Raw genomic sequence first — 25,611 nt, 5'->3', positions numbered from 1 at the left:
GTGAAGTAATTTTGAAGAAGTATGCCTTCGAGAGCCGGCGCGGAAGTGATCTCAAACCAAGGAAGGAGGCCCCAGTCTGTTTCACGAGAAAATGGCAATCTGATACCTCGCGCAGGAACTGATAAATCATAACCAATAACGAGCCATTAGAAGCGAAATACTGACAGCCTTCCCAGCCAGTTAAGGCTTTTTGCGTTCAGTGGCATATTTTGTGAAATGGAGTATAACGCAATATACCTTGTATGGTATATATGGTAATGTTAATCCGTCATTGAACAATTAAATATACATGTAGTTATGGTCGAACCTATTGTCGCCCACAAGAAATGTTGCTCATGATGTGTGTGCTGACCCTCTCCAAACTAACTTGTAAAGTTTGATTTCCCTTCAGACCTGACAAAGGATGCCCGTTTGGAGATTGCGTGTTTTTCCGTGGCTGGCGTAATTGCCGTGGTCTTCCTCGTGATATTTTACCCCGTGTCTCGCCTATACCTGAGGACAGAAAAAAACATCAATGACTTCTTAGAACCGGACGATCTCGATGAAGCAACTTCCATTAAGCTGACCGAGTCCTTGCAGGAATCGAGAGAGATATCACGAGATTGAAAGAAGGAGTCCCGAATGTTGTAGAACACATTGATTTGTGCCCTTGTCCTTTCCACGGTGATCAATCGCCCGACCGTATAGCGTTGGGAATAGATTTGGCTTCCATAGACCCGTTAGCTATTTTCTCAAACAAACAAATGTTACACTTCTTAAATTCCCAAGCACATGAAAAAAAACACAATTGACTTCGTTTGCTTGCAGATAACTCGGTGCATGGTTCTTTCGACATGTCGCTTCGCATGTGTAAAGTGATAAGGTGAACGAGGCACATGATGAAGCGCCTTTTGGTCATTGTTCGATTGTCACGAATGAGGAAATGTCATGTTGCCAGCATGTATACGTTATAGAGAATATTGGCAAGAATTTTTTTTTTCCTTTGAATACGTGCAGGGCTATCATGATTTGTCGAACGTATAATAAAGTTCTACTGAATGTACAGTGTCAAGTTTTATCCAAGTGTTCTGTCACATGACGGAATATAATTCTAGCTTCTCTACTGTGTTCTTTGGAATAGATATAGCTATCGTACACTTCATTTACTGTATATTTAAACTTACTGTAATTCATTATCTATCCTTGGTTGTATTTTTGATGTAACTAACGTATGTACTGTAAATCGCCTAATTTTTGCGGTGAGTCTTTTTCTCGCGGATTTGCGAATAAGAGGGACTAATCTCAAAAATAAAGAGGCCCGAATTGGCGGTGTGAAGAATTGGGTGGTTATTCATATCGAGTGAGCAATAAACATAAATTCCATAAATTGTACATTGTACTTCAAATATGCCGTTCTCAAATCACTACTCAACTACCCGCGACTACGGCGAGATCTCACCGATATTACCAGAAGAAACGAGACAACGTCATCATCACCACCGATGGGCCTCTGATGACACAATAAACATTGTATTTCAAGTTGAAAGACAATACATGTAGCAGGAGCAAAGATAATGCTTCACTGACATCGCAAATGTGAAAAGAGAGTATTCCTTTCACGGAACTTGCTCGCTCACTTGTCCGTTTCGAACAAAATCAATAGCTCAAACTATGAACTGGGCCAAGTTGACAAAAGTCATTCACGTATACACACCTCTTTCTTCAATATACTACTTCACTTGTATTGGTCTACGACAGTAATTTATATACAGGACAACCATGCTATGCATTGAATAAAACGTGACTGAATATCGTTGTGATCTTTAATACCATTATACGAAAAGGATCGAATTCTTGGTTGGGCGTTTACACGTACTTAGACATGCGAATACTTCAACAAAAGCTGAGGTGATTTTGCGTTTACCGAAGTTCGAATACGTACGCATGATTGTATGGATATAGCGTTCTCATCTCTCACATCATTTCATCGATATATATTGGATTTATTGACTTCTTGATCTTATAAGTGGTACATGGTAAGTATCGTATAAACTACGAATATGGATAGTACATGTATGTACAAAATGATATACATGTGTACATGTATTCTACATGCTCAAATCTCTACTGGATAGATACAGGTTTTTGATACTCCTACATCATATAATTATATATACATTGAAATATCGAGAGGCGGAGTAGTATATTGAGAACAACTGGCCTTGTCAGGAATGCCAGGAGGGGGACAGCGCCTGTCATATTACTATTTGTCAAATTTCTAGTATAAAACATGCAGATGATTGGCATTTTTGGCATATTTCCAATGTGCATTTCCCTCGAGCTGCGCCATTTCAGATTGTCTATAATCGTTTGCGATTATAATGAAATGGCAACTTCTTTTCAGATAAACTGCAACAAAAGCCATGAACACCAGCTCAATCACCGCTAATATCTGTGCAGTATTCATCTGTTTGGTTTCCGCAGCTCTGGCCCAATCGGGTGAGTCGCCACAGAGTTAGCAACAAAAATGGCAATAGCATTCCGCGAAGTTACTATTTATAGCTCACAAGGTCATTTGCATAAGATATTGATGACGTTTTAGTCACGTGACAGTCGGACATCGACACTTATTTCTATGCATTTGAGCTTATTTCAAAGTCAATTATCTTTGACCCTGCATTGTTTTTAGCATGAATGATACCATAGAGTCAAAGAGAGAAATATTCAGAACAATTATGTAGTATTTCCAACACTCGGACATGTGCCAAATTGAATCTAACTGCCCGAGTTAGATAGCCTGAATCCACTACGAAACCGCATGTTTGTCCGACATTGCCTGTAATTCAGTGATGGGGAAATAGAGGGCAGCAGCTGCAGTGACGTCATCTTCGCGGAATGCTATTGAGACTCCCATCAAATTTCACGGTCACGTGACTAAATCGTCATCAATATCTTATGCAAATGACCTTGTGAGCTATAAATAGTAACTTCACGGAATGCAATTCCATTCAAGGGTACAGATGACTTTTGTCTACATTTCTATTTGCGTCAACGTGACCATCAGACTCACACCCCTGTTGTGGGATGTATACGTTTTAAAACCACTGAGGTATGCTGTTTGACTTTGGGGGTCATGTGGAAGAAGACATACCACGGGTAGAAATAAATAACCTTAAACAATTGAATAGATAATGTTATTTGTTTTTCTTTTCGTTGCAGAGGACCCTTTCATCAAACACAAATGGTGGCCAGCTCTTGGTTTCGCCGTGCCAATTTCTTGCCTGTTGGTTGGAGTCTGCATTGGAAGGTGCGTATTTAAGCAGGAGAAAGAACGCCAGCGCGCTGATGAGGAGAGGTTGACCAACGAGCAACAAGTGTCTGATAGTACAAGGGAGATGCAATATACATCAGGAGAGATGAGTTGTGAGGATGCTGTGCATAGATTGTAAACAAAATTGTACAAAGTACTCGTTATAAGCATTCTGGGGCACAATAAGACATGTAACCCAAAAGGTTCAAAAAAGAACTCAAAGAACCAACGTACGGAGTTATAACTTGTGTAAAGAGTATTGTTACCAAGCTGTTGGCTGCCTAGTCACTTCCACTCTTCAGCAGTAGTTTCCATCATCAAATTGCACGTAAAATTGTGACTAACTCATATAATTAGATGTAATTCGTACAGCAGTATCATTTTTCGGTATATGTATTTTAGCTTAATGTATAAATATCATTTGTAGAAATATCATTATTTTATAAAGAATACAAAAAAGTCGTTTTTTATGTAAATTGACTATTTTACAATGTATCAGTAAATACAGTAGCACCTCTCTATTAAGGAGACCTTTGAGATTCTTCGGATGAAATATCATTTCCCTTCTACCTGTGTTTTAAGTTCACTATACATGCTTCCCGAAATTGGTGGCTTGCATTAAAACTAACTTTTCCCCCTTGTCCGTCATTAAAGGCATTCAAGTGTGTTGGTCAACCATGACTATCTCCTTTGTCCCTCCACCATAAAGCCTAGTTTCCCCTTATGACATCACTATTTTGGACACTCAGCGCCCCATTTCTGGAAAGGTGTATAGGATAAAGGTTTCCTTCAAATTGCGCCACGCGGATATTATCTATTGATCGATGAATCAGTATCACTGTGACCCGAAATTGTTTAAAGGTCAGTCCTACATTCTCCATTATTGATTTCTAGAACTTAATTAGAGCAGCGTACATGTATCCTCGAGAACTTTATCCGTAATGTGTGCAATAAGAAGTCTATGTTCCTTCAAATGACAAAAGGCATGAACATTTCACAATGAAAACAGGAGAATTATTTACTTTGATTTGGCTAACAACTGTCGCTTATCACAAAGCATTTGCTCAAGGTAGGCTCAACACAACTTTTTTTTAAACATCTTAAGCAACATGTCTTCTTAAAATGATTCGAATCAGTTCATTGTGCCTTGCCTTGACTTAACATGACTCTGGCATGTGCCTTGGTCCTCTCCCCTCTAGCATCTCAAGTAGAATTTCCATGGTATTGCTGCGTACTGTCGCTGCACTCATGTTGTTGCTAGGCTAGGGTTGGAACTTGACTGCCAGAGGCTATGTGGTTCGCTGTGCCTTTTGAAGCATTAAATGGTCAAAGAGCTTCTTAGCCACCCAGGTGTGCAAGGGATAGTAGTCCTAGGGCTGATAGTCCGTGTAACAATAGCCCGCATTGCTAAATGTTTTGGTTAGGGTTAGCGGTACAATAGATCATGCTGCTTAATTGGTCAAATACAATGCTACCGGACTATGACTCCAGGGGGACTATATCCGCTGTCACACCGGCATTAGCAGTCCATTCTAAGAGCATTGTGCAACCTGACCAATACTTTTTTCAGTGCATTTTGCAGGATATTAAGCCAACTTAGCGGATATTGTCCCCATCGGCACTGATCAGTGTGACTAAAAGCATATCTCTACCTGTGTGACAAGTGGATTTTGCTGCCAATGGAATATTTTATTTCGACTTCCTGCATTCTGATGGCGATCAGCATCCAATCCTCATTCTTTCTATTTTCAAAAATTCACTTTCACAGATTGCAGCGAAAGAAACGAAAAGGTTTTCAATGGGTACTGCTATTCCTTCAACCTAAATACCTCAAGTGTATTGGCTAAAGAAGCTATTTCTGCCTGTAAGGGTCAGAACGCAACCCTAGCAGATATAAGGAGCCAAGAGGAGCAGACTTTCATCTCAGATATAGTAGGAGAGCTTGTCACGGGGAGTGAGAAGATGTGGATTGACGGCCAGGCTGAATTCACAAACTGGCACTGGGCTAATGGTGCGTACCAGATTGCGTTTGATAAACTATGAAGCAATTTTAATGATTTTCATACTCGCTCGAGGAAAACAGTGACCATCCAAATGTCTGGCCATATGTTGGTGTTACCATATTTGGTATCAGTAACTATTAAAAGCGTCTGGTTTGAATTGCATTTCCAAATACATGCATGGTAAAGTGGTACAGTCACAGCCCTGGTACATATACTAGCACAGCCAAAACATCGTAGAATACACTGTTGGCGATGCACGTGGACGCTATAACTGTTCCGGGTATGTTGTACCACCTTAAATATACTTTACCTATATACAGCGGTATTCATTTACCTGCACCCAGTTAGTTGTTCGAAACAACTTTTGTCACTAACGCTGGCGTTGACTTAACTCGGCGTTAAGTCTAAGGGCTGAACTGAAGGAGATAACGCCAATAACGCCATCGTCAGTGACAAAATTTGTTTGGAACACCAGTCCTGGTATTCAGCCAATATCTGCATCTTTTCCAGACGGTAGTCCGTTGGGCGTACAAGGATGTTTCAAACTAAACTCCGAAACCCAATTAATGCAGGCTCACCCTGACAGTGTCTCACCAACGGAATGCGCCAAAGAATGTCTAAAGAAATGGTCGATTTCAACACTCCAAGTAAACTTCATCTATCTTAAGGTAGGTTCGTTGCTCCACCGCGCAAATCACCGCTGTGTGTACAGAACATTGCCTTTACACCATGTGTAAAAATACCTTTTCAGAATAACACTATCAATTTTGAATATCTTGATCTCATAGAATTTATCTAGTCCCAGGCTTTATGGAAATACTACGAAAACTTGCGTGAAGTCTTGTTTTATTGCCAAAATCGAAACAGAAAACACATTAAGTCCTACATTAGCAGTACTATTGGTTACCATAGAGGTCACTCAGAATCCCCATTTTCATTGTGAACTGCTTTACTGATGAAACTACATGTGCTTCATTTCAGGCTGTGAGTAGTGTTTTGTTCTGTTACTGCGTTTCTGACCTAAAAGGACAAGATGGTTATTACTCCGAGAGCTGTACCACACCTTGCGATGATGGCAACTACACGTGTGGTGCACGAGGCGCAATAGACATCCACGCTATAAATGGTAGGATATTTGGCGAATATAAACTTATTCTGAAGAGTAGTACAATGTCATGTACATAGATGTTTACATTTCCTGGTTGGTTGCAGGAAGTTCGCAAGCTCACAAGGGAACAGTCTATGGATACACCACAACCTTGGTACCTTGTATCGAGAAAACGCCTTCTCTGGACTTCCTGACTACGCCTATGTCACCCGTGCTCATGTACCTTGTATATACATGTAGTTAGTTGGCTATTGTATGGAAATACATGGCGAACTTTAAATACACGATACGCCGGTGTTTCTACTTCTGTGCCCGAGTGTTTGGTGTTTGCGGTAGGTGACACGTTTCTCTATGTTCGCTTTTTTAAAGGTAATGGTTTTTCTAGCTGTCAATTGTATGGAACCACTCAGGTATAGGGAACAAACGTTACACAGATAGTAAGTTACCGACATCCTTTTTCTATTCTTCAGGGACCTACTCTAACTGGATAGACGCCGGCCGCGGCAATGAGGCAGTACATGCCACACCTTGCGCCATGATGGATGGATCAGAAGACTATCGGTGGGTTCGGGTACCCTGTTACGAACAGCATGCGTACATCTGTGAATATGGTAAGTATTCGTTCTGCACATATCCAGATAAGTAAAGGCAACAATATTGAGAATGACTGACAGTTGTGACATTAATCAGATATAAAATTGTGATATGAATTATCAAAGTTTCTTAATTGTTTCAGATTCACAGTCATGTCCATCAAAAGGAGAAACTGTCGCTGAAAAATGCATCACAATCTCCGGAACAAATGAGACGTGGTTCAGAGCGCGATACGATTGTATTCAAAATGGCGGTGATCTCGTCACCGTCGCAACGGAACAAGCCCAAACAGAACTGATGACGTACTTCACAGGATTGAATCTGACATTTTGGATCGGGGCTACCAGCTTTGAATGGAAATTAACGAATGGTACGGTAACGAATTAAACTACAGTTTTTAGCAATGGCCCACAAGCTCAGTAGCGCCGTAGTGGACGTGGAACTTTTTGACCGATTTCTTTTAATGGGTTTCACTCTTTAAAAACTTGCGACGAACCATGCATGCTACACTGATTATGATGATGACAATGCCCGATTGGGTTGAGGTGGGGGTGGGAATACGAATAGGAATCAAATGCAAACTTTTTTTCATCGATTTATTTTCCTTTTAGGCGATACAATGATATTCACGGATTGGGAGCAAGGTCAGCCAAGACCGCCAGGCAAATCCGTACACACCCAACTTTTTAAAAAAGAAGGTTCCCATGACCTAAAATGGCAGCTCCAGTTTAACCGTGCATTTCTTGCCAAATATATTTGTAAAAGAGGTGAGTTGACTGTCTCGTTTGGTTTGAACTATCATACCGACAGAATAATATCCATTGCTTTCCGCCAGGTGGTGTACATCGGTCACGCCACGCCAGTTTTTGTCACGGTCGCAAAATGGCCGGAACCGATATACACCACCTGACTTTTCGCGGTGTTCATTGTGTTGTGTGCTTTTCCAGTGAGTGCTGAAGTAAACAGATGGTTTCCTATTACTTTAGTTGACCGTAAACAACTATCTCAAGGGCTACGTTTTATCTATTTCATTTTCTACACTTTAGCCGCTCAGGGCAGTGGGCCGCTCACCACACCGACATTACCTTTCCCAAATTCATCGCCGGGTTCAACCAGCACCGTAATACCGCAAGATACGACGGATGGAGATGATCCCAGTGGACTGCAGCAAGATGAGATCCCTGTTGGTGAGTAATCATCATGGGCCGATATCCTGGTGCTCACATATTGGAAGAGAACGGGAAACTTTGTAAGGCAATGAGCAGTATTAGTGCGAAAGACCCACATCGGATGTTTCATTATAATTTGTTGGTTTGCAATGGTAAAAAACAAATGAAATATTGAAATTTCTCATATCTGGGTAACCTGACTCGCCAACTGATGATAACGAATGATCTAACAGAACTTTTTTTAATTCCTGCTCTCATATTAAATGGATCGCTTTTTTCATTTCAGTTAAAATTGTTGTAGTTGTCGTCATTATCCTGGTTCTTTCTGTCGTTTTGGCAATCTGTATTATTCTCATCAAAAAAAGGTAACTATCAACAAACACAGGATGTTCGCAGTTGGGCAACAGCGTTGTACGAGTTGTAGTTCTGAGGATTTCTCGTCCGTATTGTTTGCCCTGATAGGAAACACCAGAGCACAAAAATGACAATATGTCTTTTCCCCTGGTCTTTCCAGTTGTCTTTTGTATTGGGAACATTTAAAACGCTTCCCTGGTCTATGGTACGAACTCCATTGGAGATTATGTGAACCCTTTCTTCGTCAACTTTTTCAAACCAGGCGACAGCGCCCAGACCTCTACAGCGACACTGATAAACTCTCAGTAACGGGTGACATAGAAGACTACACCAACCCAATGAACCACGCCAACAGCTACGACAACGCAACGACGACCACAACGCCGATTGCAGTGCCACCAACGGAGACATTCAAACCTGCGAAAGCTGCCAAGATCGACGGAGTGGAGTACAACAAGGAGAATGAAAAGGTGGGAAATGGCAATGAGGTTTGTTTAGGTGGAGTGGGGGGGGGGGGGGGGGTTATGACCGGGTGGGTACTGATAAACGGTTAGAGCATTCTGTATGTAGAACAGTTGTCATGAATGCATTTCGATGCATTTCCTCTAACAATGATTTTGAGTGACCGTTCGGTTTAATCGGCTAATACCATGTATGTGCCCAGCGAAAAAAGTATCAAATCACACGATCACAAATCACTTATCCCCAACCATTCAACGTAGGTATTTCCTGTCTCGCATTACAATTAAGACAGTTGTTGGCCTTCTTCTACCTCCAGGTTCGAACTCTTTATCGGACAGCTTCCGGTCGCCCCGTGAACCGCACCTCAGCTGGCGACACAATAGGGTCCGAGAGTTCAGGTCTACCATCTTTCGACGAAGAATATATCGATCCTAAGGAAATGTCACAGCGCACGAACCCATCCACCAAGTCAAGAGAAAGCCGATCGAGTTTCACGAACCCGTGCTACCAAGGTTGGGGTGAGGCTGACGATGAACATTACGAGACACCAAATGAGCCAATCATGACGAAGGTGTTTGATTTCACCGGGTCGATGAAGAGCAAGGATCCATCTGGAGACGGGGAAACACCCGGTTTGGCGCCAACAAAAGATGGTTCAGGCACATCTGATAATACGCGAGACGCGCGCAAGTTGGACTCGGTGCGCGACAGGCCGGCTCAGCCGCTTCCGGGTGATGACCCAACAGGAGACTCAGTCTATGAACTCGAAGGAGATTCGCTAACAAAATCTCATGCAACAAACGATAAGGCCATGAAAGAAACTAATGATGAAAATATATACGAAGACCCTGATGACAATAATGACCCTGATGCGTATTCATATACGTATATGCAATTTCAGCCCAAAAAGTAGTCAAGTTTCCTGAATAACTCAAATGCGTAGTATTCAAAGTGAAAGTTATGACAGGCTTTTGGATGTTTACATACACTAACAATGTACATCATATACCTGCATCATCTCTAAATTAGGAATGATCGGAATTATCAAATCGATTGGTGATCAGAGGCCAAGTCATGTATTCTGACTTTTGACCGAAACTTGACTAGTGTCAAATCGATCGAACCTATGTTATAGTGATCTATATACATGTATGTATAGGGTAAGTAATAAAATAGCATATTAACTAACTTTGTGTGTCAGTATTGTTCCGTGTTAGCAAGCTAACATAACTCGTTACCCATCAGTACGAAATAAAACACTGATTTGACTTCCGTACGTCTATAGCTAATTCACATGTTCTTGTGACATCATGCTGTGCTCAGCTTGGTGGTCGAATATACCCGCCCGAGGGGGCCCAATATGGCGGCCGATTCAAATTTGGGAACTTAAGTTTCAAAGATGGAAATGTGGCGTCCACGGAATTCGTAGGGGTTCCTTATCCATTGATATATTGGGCGATTAACGGCCAGTTTTCAACTCGGCTAATAGAAGGGCGTATATCGGTCAATTGTGAGGCCATTTTTCCAAAAAGGGAGGTTCCTTTCGGCCCTCCTCCCCGGACCTCTCCTTTTTGAATCGCTCACATCATGAATAAATGAATCGTGTTGTTGCATGTAGTGGAATCATGTGACCTTACTTTGATTGGGTCAGCGATGTCAAGCATTGCGGGTCAAGATGCATGTCGACGCCCTGATCTAATTCACTATCAGCTTTAACCGACTTCTTCCGATCCAATTGATAGAGTGTCAACCAATTGTTAAAGTGAATCCACTTGTACACGAAGACGTGTTGTCTTTCTTGAAGCAAGCCCGGGACAATCCGCCATTATGATACCTGAAAATCTGTTGCGTATCGTACTTAGTCTTTTGATTGGTGCGCTTCTAGCACAATCTAGCCAAGGTGAGTGATGTATGCAGAGACCACCCTACAGCATGCAATTCTGTCGTACACCACATATGTTGTAACTGCATTAAAGTGAAGAAAATAATTTATTTGGGTGCAATAATTATGATACACGTACATGCGTACATTTCCCTGTCTATAAATACAAGTACACAATTAATAAGTTTTGTTTTTGGTGTAAATGGCTAACTTTCCACTGTTCGCAGAAAACGACATTTACCTACCAAAACCTATATACATACTTTTTAACGTCTCAATGTGGTCATTAATGGCCGTAGAAGGTCTTCATGGATGACTCGGAATACAAGTTAAACCTTTATGTTTCATCCTCTGCCCCGTATTACACGTTTTTCGTGTGTTCTTAAGATTGCGATGGCGAAAACCAAGCCTCCTTCCAAGGTTACTGCTACAGTTTCTTCGTCAACGACACTGAACATGCCGCCAGTTTGGCAGAGGCAAAAACCATATGCAATCAGTTGAATGGGTCGAGTCTAGTCAGCGTGGAAAGTGCTGAGGAGCAGAGGTTTCTTGAACAGGCAGTGACATCACGGAAGGGTGACAAACAAACATGGCGGTTCTGGACCAGCGGTGAAGGAAAGTTAGACAGATGGAAATGGATAAATGGTAAGTTGAATTTGAGGTGTACTATCACGTGACATCGTAGAATTTCTCTCGGTAGAAAATCACTACCTGCCTCTTGTGCTGTCACTCTCAATGCCTCAGGAACAGGGAAGTGACAGTAGGGGCCCACTAAGACCAACTGCAAGCCATTATAGATAATATTACGATGATACGTTGTCAAGCTCGTAAGAGACTCCATGTCGTTGAACTACAGCCATCAACCATTGCCTAATTTCATGTAACAGTACGGCGATAATACCTTTCAGATAACAAACCGCTTGGGCTGCAGGGCTGTTTAACCTATCGGAAGGGCATGTCTCCGAAAAGAAGATGCTCAATCACACATACTTTCGTTTCACCGGAAGATTGCCAGGAACGGTGCCGCCAGAACAGAAACTGTTACTTCAGTATTTCAACGGCTGCTGTCTATAAGGTAAGCGAGAATGAATTACAGTGAAATTAGGAAATTAGGCCTTTCTCGCTTAAGTAATGCTTTCTAAAGAAGTTTGATGAACATGCAGAAGGTCAACACTGTACATCGGCTGGCCAGCAGGACAATATATAAAGGCCGCTTAAATATTTTGAAGTTGGGCATATTACGAAATTTGATCCAGAAAAAGGCAACTCTTCATCAATTTTAAGAGGTTTCAACTACAACAGTCCGAATTGCTCTTGGTTTCGGTCCTGGTTTTGGATTATATTTTGACAATTGATAAAATCCAAACAAACATCATTCCGAAAGGTTCGTTTCAGAATAATGATGCTATCATGTGCGTGTGCTTCGATGACAAATTTTGGGGAAATGCAAAATATTCGGACACGTGTACCTTTCCTTGTCCGGGCGACAACTCAACTACGTGCGGTGGCAATAAGGCGTACCATATCTACAATATCAATGGTATGTACGTATACGTAGCGTTCATGAATTATTAACTTTCCATTTTTAAAGGTAAGTTGAGTCTCGAGAATCAAGCCACTGCACAAGAGTATGCATTGCATGGTCATAGTCACTAGGGCCTGATTTTTTTCTCGACATCAAGGTTGGGCAGATTTTCCCTTGGACCTTGGTCGTAGTTTTGGAACGTTCAACGTAGGCGGTTCCAGACTGCTTTTGGAAATATAGTTGACTGGCGAAGTTTTGGAACGTTCAACGTAGGCGGTTCCAGACTGCTTTTGGAAATATAGTTGACTGGCGAAGAACAATTTCATTCAGGGAATAATGTATTTTACGCTTACATTTGCTCATAACTGGAATTGATAACCACATGTAGATTGACTGTATATTTCTATGCTTAGTTTCTGTCTCAAATATCTACTCGCCTTTCATTCAAGGGACCTATACTGCTTGGAGTACCACCGCCGATTCGAGCATCCTTGCTCGAACATGCGCTAAGATGGACAGGGACGCTGGTTACCTCTGGGCAAAGGCAGATTGCAACGATAAGATTGGATACATTTGTCAAAACGGTAAGTAATGTTACACTAAAAGTGACCTTTCTGCATGCCAATTACCGACACTCTGCACCTCCCTCTCCTCATCTGTTACGGTAATTGTGACTGCCGTTACCATTTTCATAGGGAAATTGTGTAACAAACTAAATAATAGAAGGCGGAGGCGCAATGAGAACATTAAAATCATTCCTGGCGAGATATTTTCTTTCTACTTTCCTCCGACAGACATACAAAATGGCGAAATCTGCCCAGCGTCTTTTATTGAAGTCGGCGGTTCATGCGTGCAGGTCAACACGGAACCGACCACGTGGTTTAACGCCAGGATGGCGTGTAATCGGCAGGCGGCGACACTGGTCTCAATCCGCCATGACGAAATGCAAATGGGGCTAGTCGAAAAGCTGTTATCAGGAAACGGGAACGGCAGCTCTTCGTTCTGGATTGGTGCCACCAGTTTTACTTGGAAATGGGGAAATGGTACGTTTATTGATTGAGTTGCATTCATATTCAAGTGTATGTTATGTCTACGCCGATAGACACTATTGCATAACATTGGCTCAGTGAAGGTTCGGATAACTGTTTAAAACACTTTTCAGTTCACCAATTGGAAATAACAAAACACAAACTGCCAAATAGTAGTGCGCCACTGCAAATCAATCAGTTCTCTCTTGTTTTAAGTTAAAATGGTATAAATATTCGACAACTTGAAATCTTCAGCAAAATTTCTTTTTTAGGCAATGACATAATCTACACGGACTGGTTGGGCGATATGCCAGTTTTGTCCGACAGGAACGTGTTCGTCACCATGGTTTATGATCCAAGCAAGAATGAGTCGAATACTCTTGGCTGGCGAACCTTGCCGAATCTTAAAGACTCATTATTTAAAGATGGCTATGTATGCGAAAAAGGTAAATGCCCGGCAGAGATGCGGTGCAATTTCTTCAGAACTCTCAACTCCCGAAGGTAACAACAAATTTAGCTGAGAGTTGTGCGACAATATTGGGCGATTAGTAATGTTGCAGGAGGAAACCAGAGACCCCGAAGAAACGTCCGCTGTCAGAGACAGCTAGCTGATGTCTAAATACACATCTGATTATCTATTATTTTGATATCTATCTAGAATAAACATCACCAGATTATCCCTGCGTAGTATTCATTCTTAAAGCGGTTCCATCATGTCATTTTCTACCCACAGAAGTACCAAAGATCACCACGACAACAACAACACATGTACTGGTGACAACTTCCAGTCATACCGGGAAGCCACCAATCTCAGACGCAACAACTTCATCACCAAATGATACTCCAATAGATCCTGGTTTCCAGACGGGGGATAAATCAGGCGGCACGATACCAGGAGGTAGGCGTTATCCGTTTTAATTGTGCTTAGCTTGAGCAAACAGAAGGGCTAACCGGCCAGGAATTATGAATAAAAATAAAATCATCTGACTTTAGAATGATGCATTGAACTTTTATTTCCGATCCGAGAAACAACTACTGTACATGTTCATTATACATGTTACATTGCGTAATAATAAACTTGGTACGGAAGTATGAATGATCGTCACGATTCGCACGTCTGTTCTTGTGTTTCCAGCTGCCATTGGCGCCATTATTGTTATTGCTATAATCATCATCATCGCCATAGTGGTCGCCACCATCATCATCAAGAGACGAAAGTAAGTTAGAAGCGACCTCATCCTGTTCGATTTAGTTTTAACAAGAAAGTGTGTGGCTTTATAGAGATCGTGTTCAATAAAGATGGCAACTGTATTGTATTTCTAAATTCACCACATTCCTTGTGAAATATATCGAATAAACAGTTACAGACATCTTGCACTGCTTGCATTTATGCTGGGCTACGGAAATTAATAAAACTCGTGTGTGCTTCAACTTCAGGCAAGGCACTGAACTGACAACCCCCAATGGCTCGGTCTCCACCGGCTTCGGAAACCCCGCGACTGACCCCAGCATCAACCCTGGCGACTCGAGAGCTGTACCAGACGACTACGAGGTACCATCGTCCATATTGAGAAATCAACCAGTGGATGATGTTGTTACGTACAGAAAGCAGGACGACAAGGTAGGCCCAAATTAGATTCATTTGAGTTCTCCCTACATACTTGCGTTGTTGATATTCATATTCAGTGCGTACATGTATTTGCACAATGGGAAACATAGAATTTCAATTTTTGAACGAACGGAGTCAGACTTTAAACATTTTCCTTCTTTTTCATCTGCATCAAGGTCGAAACTCCAACCCTACAGAGATCGAGCTTTGAGAACCCTTGCTACAGAAGCTATGACGACATCCTCGACGCAACCGGAAATGACGTATATGAACTTGAGATGCCGGAAGTAGACATCGATGGTGACCTTGCCCTTTACGACAACAATCAACCAGATGGCAATGTTTATGATAACAACAATCGTTGATTTCGAGTCATTGATGACAGAAACGGAATAATGAATTTTTCTTTTAATTATCTACAGAATAAGGCATGGGCATGGCGATGAAACCAAGCTCTGATAGTTCGGGTTGATTAAAAGAATATATGATATTGTGCGATCGCGTATCAAAGTCAAGGTCTTTCTCATGTCGCTAGAGATAAATCCTTACACAAGACAGAAAACTGGAGAGAATACTGTCAGCATCACTGGTCCTTTTCAACTTATTCTGATACCAGCAGTGGACCGGCCTCGTTCGACCAAATTAGGATGACGCAATGTGCTGCCCAGGGAGTCTAACAGATGTCGATTCCTTGGGGTATTTTGAACCTGATGAAGTCTGTTTTCACAAACAAAAACTTTGTAATAGAACATATTTCACCTGTGATTATTTGACACTGTAAAGTGTACTTTGAACGATTGTTCCTGATCGTGGCGGTGTTTTTAAATGTCGACTGTGATGTTTACAGCCTGTTTTGGGGTAGACTTAATATGTTGATAGCACCGAAAACTTGATGAATTCATCTGTGATATTTCCATTAAATAAGATTATCTTATTCAATCAAATGAGCTTGAATTTGTTGTTCTATTTTCCGACTCATAGCCACTCTGATATGCTACACATTATTCCAGTGCCAATGAGGAAAATAAAGTTTTTAGATGACGCAGAGAGTCACCGAATCTTAGTTTGCATAGCTCAAAGACGTTTTGACATTCTTCGTTACCCAAGGCGATGTACCCGTTTGGCCACAGAGGGTCTGAACCTACCATACGATGTACTGCCGTGTCTATCCCAGAGCCACAGATCAGCCTGTGACAGCTTTCGTTTGGCGGAACAGCTCACCTGCCGGTGGTAATGTCTGTCAAGACGGAACCATAACAGACAGTCACATGCTTCTCTGTTATATGTGCGGGAATTTATATGTGATTGCCTTATATCCTAAATGTGTTCGCCGCGCAGCTCTGGGCCAGTTGCACACTTAACCGGCGCAACCATCTGGCCCGCCGTTCACTAGCAAATGAGATAGTTCACAGTGCACATGAATAAAACATATAGTGATGACAGGGATACACTTATATGGAGAGTAATAGATTCCCCGTACATTTCCTGTTCAAATAGCACTGGATATCTTGCTTCACCGCGGTAATGCATCCCGTGATGTGGTCGGTGTATTTTCTTATCTACATGTAGGAGCGAATTACAACGGCAAAAGCTGAAATTACATGTAAGTATGTCCCGCTCTCATGAAACACATAATCATTGAACGCCTTAGTTTAATATCATACTTTACATCATGCGTGTGTGTGCTGTCGTCCTCGGAGTTGACCTTGTCAGGTCTGGCACTACTTGTTAAGGCGTGGGTCAACGGGTGGTGTAAAACGGTTTTCTTCGTTCCGGAGCTCCGCGACGGCTGCAAAATTCTTCAGAGTTTGGATATACACACACGATATCGCGATGTATTTTAGCCCTTACTTCAGGAGTTATAGTCATGACATTTTCACAGATGAATTAATGATAGGTGAACTAATGGATATATGTGTAGCAGAAAAGTCCTTAAATCCCCTCAAATGAGTATATATTGACTACAGTTGTGATTGGGTCACCAAACAGAGATTTTTTCGAGCTATCTAATTCCATATTTCGATTTTAAATGAAATTCTTAGCATTTTCTGTGGGTTCGGAATGAATTTTCCAGGAATTTTCTGTAGGTTCGGAATGAATTTTCCAGGAAGGTGCCTCAGACCCGCCGAGCTAAACCGAGGAATGGCACCCCATTTCTCGAGGGCATCCTCAGGACCCAGCCGTTCTGAAACTAAACAAAAACTCCTCAAAGTGGCTAAGTGGCAGCTTTTATTAACCTGCTGCTGCTGCATCAGGAAGTGTCACACTTGTGTCACTATAAAAAGTGTTACAGGTGTAATTCTAACCCTCTCGATTGAATTCCATTTCGAGAGCCATTTTTCAAGTGTTCGTACGTTACCAGCATTCTACATAGGCTTATATATGACCACATACAGTATGTTTCTGGCCTGCCCATATGGTAGTGATCTCATTCTGGAACATGCACTTGGGCCTTTAGAACGACCATCTGTTCACACCTAGAACAAGACGTGACAGTGGTGCCTTGTTTAATAAATGACAAGTGGCAATGCATCAACTGTACATTTACGTGTGCAATGCATGTACATGAAAACCATCACCGATTGAATGTTGCAAGTTTTAGAATGTTGAAGTGTTTTGGTCAGGGACTTGTATCTACAGGGATTGAAGCCACACTGGAAAATCGAGGTGAGAGGCAAACACTCAGAGCATACTCAGAGTGACCCTAAGTGTGAATACTAATCAGGTCACTCAATTAGGTTACCTCATTAAGCCCATTCAACATGTGCCTTTGATCTTTAATCCCCTATTTTCGGAAGCCCTAGTATCTTTCACAGGTTTTCTAGAAATCCGATCTTGCAGGGATAAGTCGGACAATGTCGGACTTTTGTCGGATAAATCAGAAAAAGTTAGAGAAACTGTTAAGAAGTCGGAAAAGGCCTCTTAAACGAGTGTATCGAGTTTCACGGGCTATACGATTGAAACCCCCTCGAGAACATCTTCAAAATCTAGCGATGTACAGCACAAGTCATGTTCCCAGATAAAACGATATTTCGTTCGAATAAACATTATGTCGTTCTAATATTGGCTGTAGTGTCAGTGGAACTAGTCTACGATAAGATTTCTATTGACGTTTGCTGTAAAAATACTATAATACATGTATTCGAAAGAATTGTTTTAAGTGAAATTAGAATAATGCGATAGATGGCTAACGGTAAATAAATATTTTTTATCGGTTCAGCCACCAAAATTCTGTAACTTTAATCTAAATCAGATTAATTTTCATCATATTTTCGTTAATAAATTGGTAACTCTATACATCGTGCCATAATCGTAACATTGAAACCTGTTCTTCGTTATGCACGATGCTAAAATCCGATATTTACGTAAGGAACAGCTGACACTGGGGATGTGCAGTCTGTTTGTTCAAATGCGAGCCCCATCACATTCACTTACCAAGTACATGTATTACCATACCATACATCCTTATTTTCAGACTTTCCTCACTCAACTTGAAGAGCCCACTAGCTGATGTTCTCGCCTGAGGAAAGAGCCCATGTCGTGCATGCTGTCAGAATCCGGTTCGCTGAGAACTCGTCCAGGGAATAGTCTTACGGTCGCTTGAGATCAGATATTTCAAGGTCTGTTCAGTCTGTTACTGCTTCGTGGATGTTAGAAATAGAAAGAATCCGTATGAAGGGGTGAATGATTTCGACGGTATTAGCTCTAGAGGAACGGTCTGTTTGAGTTTCCTTAAACGTATTTTTCTTCTGGGACAGAATAGTAAAATGCGACTGATCATTTAACGCGACCAAACCGATGAAACTACCAGACAATAAGTACGAGCGTGATGAATTGCTGGATCATATCAAATGCGCCATAGCACGATTTTACATTTGTTATTGCAGTTAATATCGTGAAATACATTTGTATCATCTGGTTCACCTCGTGTGGACAGGCGCCGCTCAAACGTTGCCAGATTTATCATTGCACATGCACCAAGTCAAACATAGTTCCTAGTCCGATGCTGATACCACTTTCTATTCGTTGTTGGCCGGCACTAGCAACTCGCTATCGGGACGTTTTGCCAATATACCGGGCTAGTGATGCCAACATTCACACAGGAACAGTGAAACCGTGAGTGCGGGATGTACTAACTATTCAGTTTTCAGTGCATCATTATTGTTTCAGTGGAGGAGTTACTGCGAAGATGTTTTGTAAATAGCAAAACCGTAAGCAGGATTAACAAGACTCAGTCTAAAGTTGTGAAAAAAAGAATCAGTTGTAACCGCTGTTTGCCTGCGCCGCGTTGGCTACAACCCTCTTTAACATTTTCTTCGACCTGCAGCCAGGGTTTTTCGCGCGATGGTTAAATAACTTCTCGAGGCGATTTTCCTCAACCAGACGCCCGACGTGCCAGAAAGGTTTACATGGTGATCAACCGCTGCTTTTGGACGAAAAGCACCATCAGTCCAAAGGATCTATTTAATTTACCTTTAGTTGACTTTGGCTGGGAGTTTCTTCGAGAATATTGACATCCTTGGACGGACCAATTCATGGATCACACGAGACACTGGCTGATGAAATCAGAATATTCATTTATTAATGATTTGGTGCCCCACACTGCGTAATTTGAAATTAATAGATAGATCTTTTGGGGAATTAGCCGGATTTTTGTAGAGTTGCACTCAAGGAGTATTGTTTGTGCGTAATAGTTGTTCACCCTGTCATGGTGGTGTGAACACCTTTTGGAATGGCTATATATTTTGTTTATTTCAGTTGACGGGAAGACAATCTTGCTTTCATTGGTGGATCTTCCGCAGAATATATAAAAATGATTCACAACCACCCTTTACTCTTTCGAAGATTTAGCAGAAGCGATGACGTTTTCAGAAATTCGCAATAATGCTTGATAAATAGAGAACAAAACCGACTCTCATTAAATGTATAACGATGATCATAAACTTATTTAACTAACTTAGCGCAATTAAAAACGAAAACATACACGATGAATCGCAAATATCCGTCGCCGATTTTACCGCGGCAGTACAGACCAGCAGATAGTGGTTCGACATATTCAGGAATACCCCTGCAAGAGTCTTATTCCGGTGTGAATATTCATGACGAGGGCTTCGGCAGGTTGACAATGACCAGGGATAGTGAGATGTCGGAGGAGAAGAAGAAGGCGACAGCCTTTGAAACTGCTCAACAATTCAGTCAGGAATCGTCTTTTCATGGAATCAAATACGTTGGAGACACGTCCATTTCCAAGTGTCGGAGGTAAGGCGATTCTTACTCCTACTTTCAAAAAAATTACGTTATTAGCTTTCATTAATAACCATTTCAACGAAAGTCTTAAAAGCTTTCATTGAAGAGGACAGAAACAAAATATTCATACATATGTAAGTCATCAATGTCGGTGTAACGTCTTTATTAGACAATTGATTGGGTGTGTAATACATACATGTGTACATGTACGTGACGTGATAACAGAATTAATCTTTGCTCACTTTTACTCCGCTTTTAAGGTTCGTTTCTATATAACCATGCTTTCTCTGTTTAGCGGGCCAATGCTGGATGTATTCCTCAAATTTGCCAAAATATTATTTTGTTTCGTGGGACCGAAAGAAATTTTGTAATCCGCCAAAATGAAAGTCGTCAAAGGAGAAAACTTCATTTTTTAGAAAGTTCAAAGAGTCACGAAACTGTACAAGAACATGCATACTTTTCTCTTTTCTCAAGACCGTCTTCAACTTGATTTGTGACGCAATAGGTTATTTGCCATGTCTATGATATTGAATTACATTCTTCTTGTGGCAGAAGCAGTATTGAATACAATTGCAAGCTTGGAAAGGAAGAACCTTAATGATGTTTTGAAGAGGTGCCATTGAAAGAGCTCCGTCTTTCTTGCGAGTATTTTTCGATATGCACGTTCACGGAAGTAATGAGCGTTAGAAAACCGGCAGTGACACTCGAAGTCACACAAGAGTTTATGGTAACTCATTAAAACATAGCCGATATCGAGGGATATTTTACCCTAAAGTGCATTGCATAACCTTCAAAGCGACACAGACAGGCAAACTACAATGTGTAATGCACGACGATCACTCGCAATGCATCTATACTATCTACACTGCACTCCGGTCCCTAGAATACAGTGTGCATACCTCAAATTGAAACATGATTGTCTCATAATTACAGATAAAGTCTCTTCCTCAAAACATGAACAGGTTTAATTTTCTCCTCTGGGGGAATAGTTCTAGATTTCTAATTGTATTTATTCAATTCGGATTCATCACGGTTCGCGTAGTAGCGACGATGAACATCGTGCAGATCTTGTTTTTGATATCATGATAAGACATCTTGGTCTTGCTGAAGTTCATTATGATGATCGTCTGGTGATGTCAATCTATAGTGTTCCTATAATAAACAAACTGAAAACACTGATACAACACACTTTCGATAGTGTTAGTTATCCCATCTGCTCCCAGCTTTTGATGATACGTTTCCCAGAATTTCACGTGTTTATTGTTGTATTCTACCCCTGCGCATCATTCTCTAGTTAAGTTAGCTTTTTAGCGAAAGCTTCGTTTCATTTCAGACAACAGTAATGATAAAATTCTGCCAATGAATGAATAAATGTATCATAATGAGGTGCTTCGGGAGAGCATCTTTTGTTATGCACTCAGCCAGTCTCTCAATAACCCAGCCACTGCATCTGAAGGAAACATGTTTGTATACTGATCTGACCTAGGAGTAGTTTCAGCTGAAACCAAAAAGAAATTTATTACATCAATAATAACAATATAACAGCGCGCAATGCCAGCGCTGCTACATATTGCTGGCATGCATTCGGAACTATCAGAGGCACTCCTGATCCGTCCGTAGCCTCCCCTCATCTGTTTTTACAGTGCACCTCAACCTAATTACATAGTTGGTCTTACGATGTCCGGGTCGGCCTCGCGGAATCCAAAACTTGTGGGTCAAGATGGTGAATGTCAGATAATGCCAAGGGCTCTCTGTAATATGAAATGCATCAGAGATGCCATTGTATCAGTGAACATTATAAGCCGCCCAATGTTCCTGCACAGAAACATGTTATAACTGGTTGCAGCTAACGCTAAGCGGCACCATGAAGAAGACCTCACTACATGCAATGGGAAAATCACCAGTCTCCATCTCATTGTTTCCTGTTGTTTACCAATCGTCTGACAACTGCCTCTTCAAGATAGAATAGTTAAGGGCAGCTAGATTGATGGCGATAATCGCCTCTCTCAGATGGCCACTGAGCATCAGATATCGATGATATATCGCTCAGCAGAAAGACCGCTGGGTGAGCAGTAATCTGTCGTCGGTTGGACATTGTTATGTTCAACGTGGGTCGGGATGGGTGCTCTTCCTTTCAAATATGTTACAAATAGAAAAAAGCTGTTCTCGTATCACTTCAACATAAAAATATCTCGAAGGTAATGATATCGCCGCAAAACATCATGGTTTGAGATTGCATTGATGCGAAGCGAATCACCTTGCATTGCACTTAATTAACTTAGTTAGAAGCATGATACCTTTGGCAGTATGCTTGAGTATTCTTTAGCTGCAGCACGTTTCCCCTTCACCTTTCAAGCTGACCATAAAGCCCACTGGGATATTAGTAAGACCATGTTACATTCATCATTGATCGCCCACTGAAGTATTTTGTTCCATATCTAACGCTGAAAGCGAACCTTATCAAAACTTGGGAGGGGAGCCAAAGACTGACCTGTACTAGCATATTCTGTTACGTTTGATTGTCTCTGTTTGATATCAATGGGTGATATGAATAAAGATTAGCAAATGCTTTTACTTCAATTTTGTACAGAAAGGCCTAGTGTAAATGTACATGGAGTTTTAGATAAAAGCATTTGCTAGTCTTTATTCATATCACCCATTAACATATCATTCGTCCGGCTTGTCAAAGAGGCATATGACAGGGTACCAAAACACCCCGCGCTGTAGTCTATAGTTATTGTTCCATACTTTCAGATAAGTTGTGTAGAATACGTAGAAATAAATCATTTGTAATTTTTCAAAGGTTTCGCTATCTTTTCACAAAACGTTCGACGCCTCCTACTGAGACGAATAATTTGGGAGCTAAACGGCTTCGCCGTTCGTTTGAAATTTCTGTCATGGAATTTGAATATCATGATGCACCAGCATTTTGATACACCGATAAAAAACAACGCCAGCTGCATACCATGATACTAACATAGCAATACAAGAGTAAGTTAAGCATTGCGCAAAAACTGAAATTACTCTTATGTATTCATGATTCAAGTGTACATGTGTACATGTATGCCTACACTAGAGTTATAGTCTTGTGTAATTTATATCAATTACAGGGAAGGATCGGTAGATGTCTAGCATTGCAATACCATATAACAGCTGTCTTCATGATCTTGGTGTACATGCTACTTCCCATGGTAAATGGTGTCTGGCCAATGCTATGAGAATGCATTTGTTGATTAGACAACAATTGTAGTTCTTGTCCTCTGACATAGATAGAATACACCAGCTAGAGTGACCTGGTCGTCGTCTGATGGTCGTTGTAACTGTATTGATGACCAGCCACTGGATATGCCACATAAAATAGCGACAATGTCTAATTTTCAGTTCTCGATTCTAAAAGTTGTAAATCACCTTTTATAATCAACCTAACTGCTTTCACACGGTAATAGACTACTTTTAACAAACCAACACATCGCCAGAGCAGATTACTGAGCTTTGAGGAGACTCGTCTCATTCGAGTAGAAATGCCCCCTTGGTTCTCTTTTTAAGCACGTGACGTGACTTCCAGCACGAGATCTGAAACATGGCCTACCCAGTGCCAACATTATACGCAAACGAATGCGTTCTATCTTGTCTCGCAGGGGAGTTTAGTGATAAATATTTGATGACTCGCTATCTTAACTATCTATTTGTTATTAACACTTTAAACAGGAATAAAGACGTATACTGTATATCTCGTTAACAAGATATATATGCTAAGACACCCAATGAATACAACATATATGTTATTATGAAACTAGACAACAACGTAATAACTAAAACTCACATATAGGTATGTACTGCATGGTCTGTGAGGCATATTTTTAGAGTTGTGGACAGTTGTTGATGATGGACTGGATTGATTCCATCGTCTTATAGGTGTTGGTCTAATATCTCAAAGCTTCTTGCAACCATTCATTCAGGATAGCTAAACTGTCGGAATTCTAATACATAATAATGCAATGTCGATAGCGTCGTTTATCGTACTTTCAATAAATATGGTTTACTCTGTCGTTCCAATTGATGACAATTATCCAGCAGGGCGTGTCAGTTACAGGAAAGAACAACATAGTCAAAAATACGGCTGTCACACCGGTTATAAGGACAACTTCACGCCGACAACCGGTTTCTTTTGCCCGGTGGTCTCTATATCCGGACAGCTATGGGGATGCTGTCTAAGTCCATTATCGGAAGAAATACCCGGCCATTTCAGTCTCCGTCGTCTAATTTGTCTCATAAGAATTATATACACAGCGGAATGGCCATTTGGCTTCAACAACATTGTTAACTTTGCGGTTCTTCGCTTCCAAAAGACATCAAACGGTACAACAGGCGAAGTATGGCTTAATGAGACATTCTTCAGGGAGAAATGGTATCTCTTCGCGTTCTCAGTGTTACGACTAAAACTTCTGCAGCCGTGCTTCTGATGGCGTTGCGGTGCCTTTGTGGAAGGTTTCGATTGGTGGTTTCCAGGTGACCTACATGCACATGCGCAGCAGAGGGACGTTTATTTCGTACATGTACATGTGCATGTAATCTCATGTATGGCGTCTTCGGAGGGGAGTGGGCAAAGTCTATATCAGAGCATCCGTGGTATAAAGTTCTGAAGGACTCGACTAGGACAGATACATTTCGGTGGTATACCTGAAGCCAATGTCAAGATATCCTCAAGAACAGAGAATACAAAAGGCGATGCTTAATTGGCTGGACTAATACAATTATACAATTGCCATTACTGACACTTCCTGTACTCGTAATGGTAATATTCAGCAACTAATCGCGAACCACATCCATCTTGCCTAATTCAATTTCTGCGTATGACCACGATGGGACTTGACCACTGATATTCCAATAAGGAAGCAGGTTCAAGCGCACAATCAGCAATTCCGAACTTATTGGCTTTTACATCATTCATGCAACATCCCGCCCACAAATGCACTATAATGCGCAATAATGTAATGCATTGTAGTGCATAGGCAAAATGCATTACGATTGTTGATTATTTCCGATAGCAGAGGTTAATCTTTTGGTCTAGGATATAGTAAAATCATCTTTATAGGTTTGGTATCTCCCTGTGGGAAAGTTTGCCCCCAATGAGGACAGACAGCAGGACACCATTCTAACCCCATACCAGCAGCTTTATCAACAACTTAACAACATAATATAACATAATGAACAATATAACTGCATCAATTAGCTCATGCCTCATCTCATCTAGATTAGACTGTGACACACTTTGAAGTCAATCAATCCATAATTACTCAGTTCAAGCAATGTCCCCGTAAGGTTACGGATTACTTACAAA

General features: G+C 41.2%; 3 protein-coding genes across 8 annotated transcripts in view; all 3 read left to right on the top strand.

The window, feature by feature from the left end:
- The first annotated feature begins 615 nt into the window (after positions 1 to 615).
- LOC135497624 (uncharacterized) lies at positions 616 to 10,149 on the top strand. The gene is made up of 13 exons (XM_064787433.1): positions 616 to 2,015; positions 2,384 to 2,478; positions 3,199 to 4,358; positions 5,058 to 5,300; positions 5,803 to 5,960; positions 6,274 to 6,418; positions 6,871 to 7,011; positions 7,137 to 7,364; positions 7,606 to 7,761; positions 8,041 to 8,181; positions 8,450 to 8,528; positions 8,780 to 8,987; positions 9,296 to 10,149. Exons 3-13 carry the CDS (start codon positions 4,289 to 4,291, stop codon positions 9,890 to 9,892), a joined length of 2,166 nt encoding a protein of 721 aa, XP_064643503.1. The 5' UTR covers positions 616 to 2,015; positions 2,384 to 2,478; positions 3,199 to 4,288; the 3' UTR covers positions 9,893 to 10,149.
- A 582-nt stretch (positions 10,150 to 10,731) lies between these two features.
- On the top strand, positions 10,732 to 15,967 carry LOC135497628 (uncharacterized). The gene is made up of 11 exons (XM_064787445.1): positions 10,732 to 10,879; positions 11,249 to 11,506; positions 11,770 to 11,936; positions 12,257 to 12,401; positions 12,836 to 12,970; positions 13,181 to 13,429; positions 13,687 to 13,860; positions 14,148 to 14,312; positions 14,550 to 14,631; positions 14,852 to 15,035; positions 15,200 to 15,967. The coding sequence occupies exons 1-11, from the start codon at positions 10,807 to 10,809 to the stop codon at positions 15,386 to 15,388; spliced, it is 1,821 nt and encodes a 606-aa protein (XP_064643515.1). The 5' UTR covers positions 10,732 to 10,806; the 3' UTR covers positions 15,389 to 15,967.
- A 439-nt stretch (positions 15,968 to 16,406) lies between these two features.
- The window catches only part of LOC135497629 (acid-sensing ion channel 1A-like), a 29,308-nt gene continuing 20,103 nt past the window's right edge, over positions 16,407 to 25,611 (top strand). For 3 of the 6 annotated variants that reach the window (XM_064787451.1, XM_064787449.1, XM_064787450.1), the window contains exons 1-2: positions 16,407 to 16,626; positions 18,499 to 20,282. In XM_064787451.1, coding sequence (XP_064643521.1) covers positions 20,011 to 20,282 — 272 coding nt within the window. In that variant the 5' untranslated portion in view covers positions 16,407 to 16,626; positions 18,499 to 20,010. Of the gene's footprint in view, positions 16,627 to 16,804; positions 16,921 to 18,498; positions 20,283 to 25,611 lie in introns of those variants that run through there. The other 3 variants (XM_064787448.1, XM_064787447.1, XM_064787446.1) reach the window with 3 other exon arrangements.

Source organism: Lineus longissimus, chromosome 13, assembly GCF_910592395.1.
Source record: "Lineus longissimus chromosome 13, tnLinLong1.2, whole genome shotgun sequence".
Lineage (NCBI taxonomy): Eukaryota > Metazoa > Nemertea > Pilidiophora > Heteronemertea > Lineidae > Lineus > Lineus longissimus.
The sequence above is the reverse complement of the archived record's forward strand: the minus strand, read 5'-3'. Positions and strand labels throughout refer to the sequence as shown.

Excerpts from the sequence above, each read along its gene's own strand:
- LOC135497624 (XM_064787433.1), top strand. The coding sequence starts at position 4,289 with ATGAAAACAGGAGAATTATTTACTTTGATTTGGCTAACAACTGTCGCT. Across the intron at positions 7,762-8,040 it reads CAAATATATTTGTAAAAGAG|CCGCTCAGGGCAGTGGGCCG; the intron begins GTGAGTTGACTG and ends TCTACACTTTAG. Across the intron at positions 8,529-8,779 it reads ATTATTCTCATCAAAAAAAG|GCGACAGCGCCCAGACCTCT; the intron begins GTAACTATCAAC and ends TTTTCAAACCAG.
- LOC135497628 (XM_064787445.1), top strand. The coding sequence starts at position 10,807 with ATGATACCTGAAAATCTGTTGCGTATCGTACTTAGTCTTTTGATTGGT. Across the intron at positions 12,402-12,835 it reads CCATATCTACAATATCAATG|GGACCTATACTGCTTGGAGT; the intron begins GTATGTACGTAT and ends CTTTCATTCAAG. Across the intron at positions 15,036-15,199 it reads ACAGAAAGCAGGACGACAAG|GTCGAAACTCCAACCCTACA; the intron begins GTAGGCCCAAAT and ends ATCTGCATCAAG.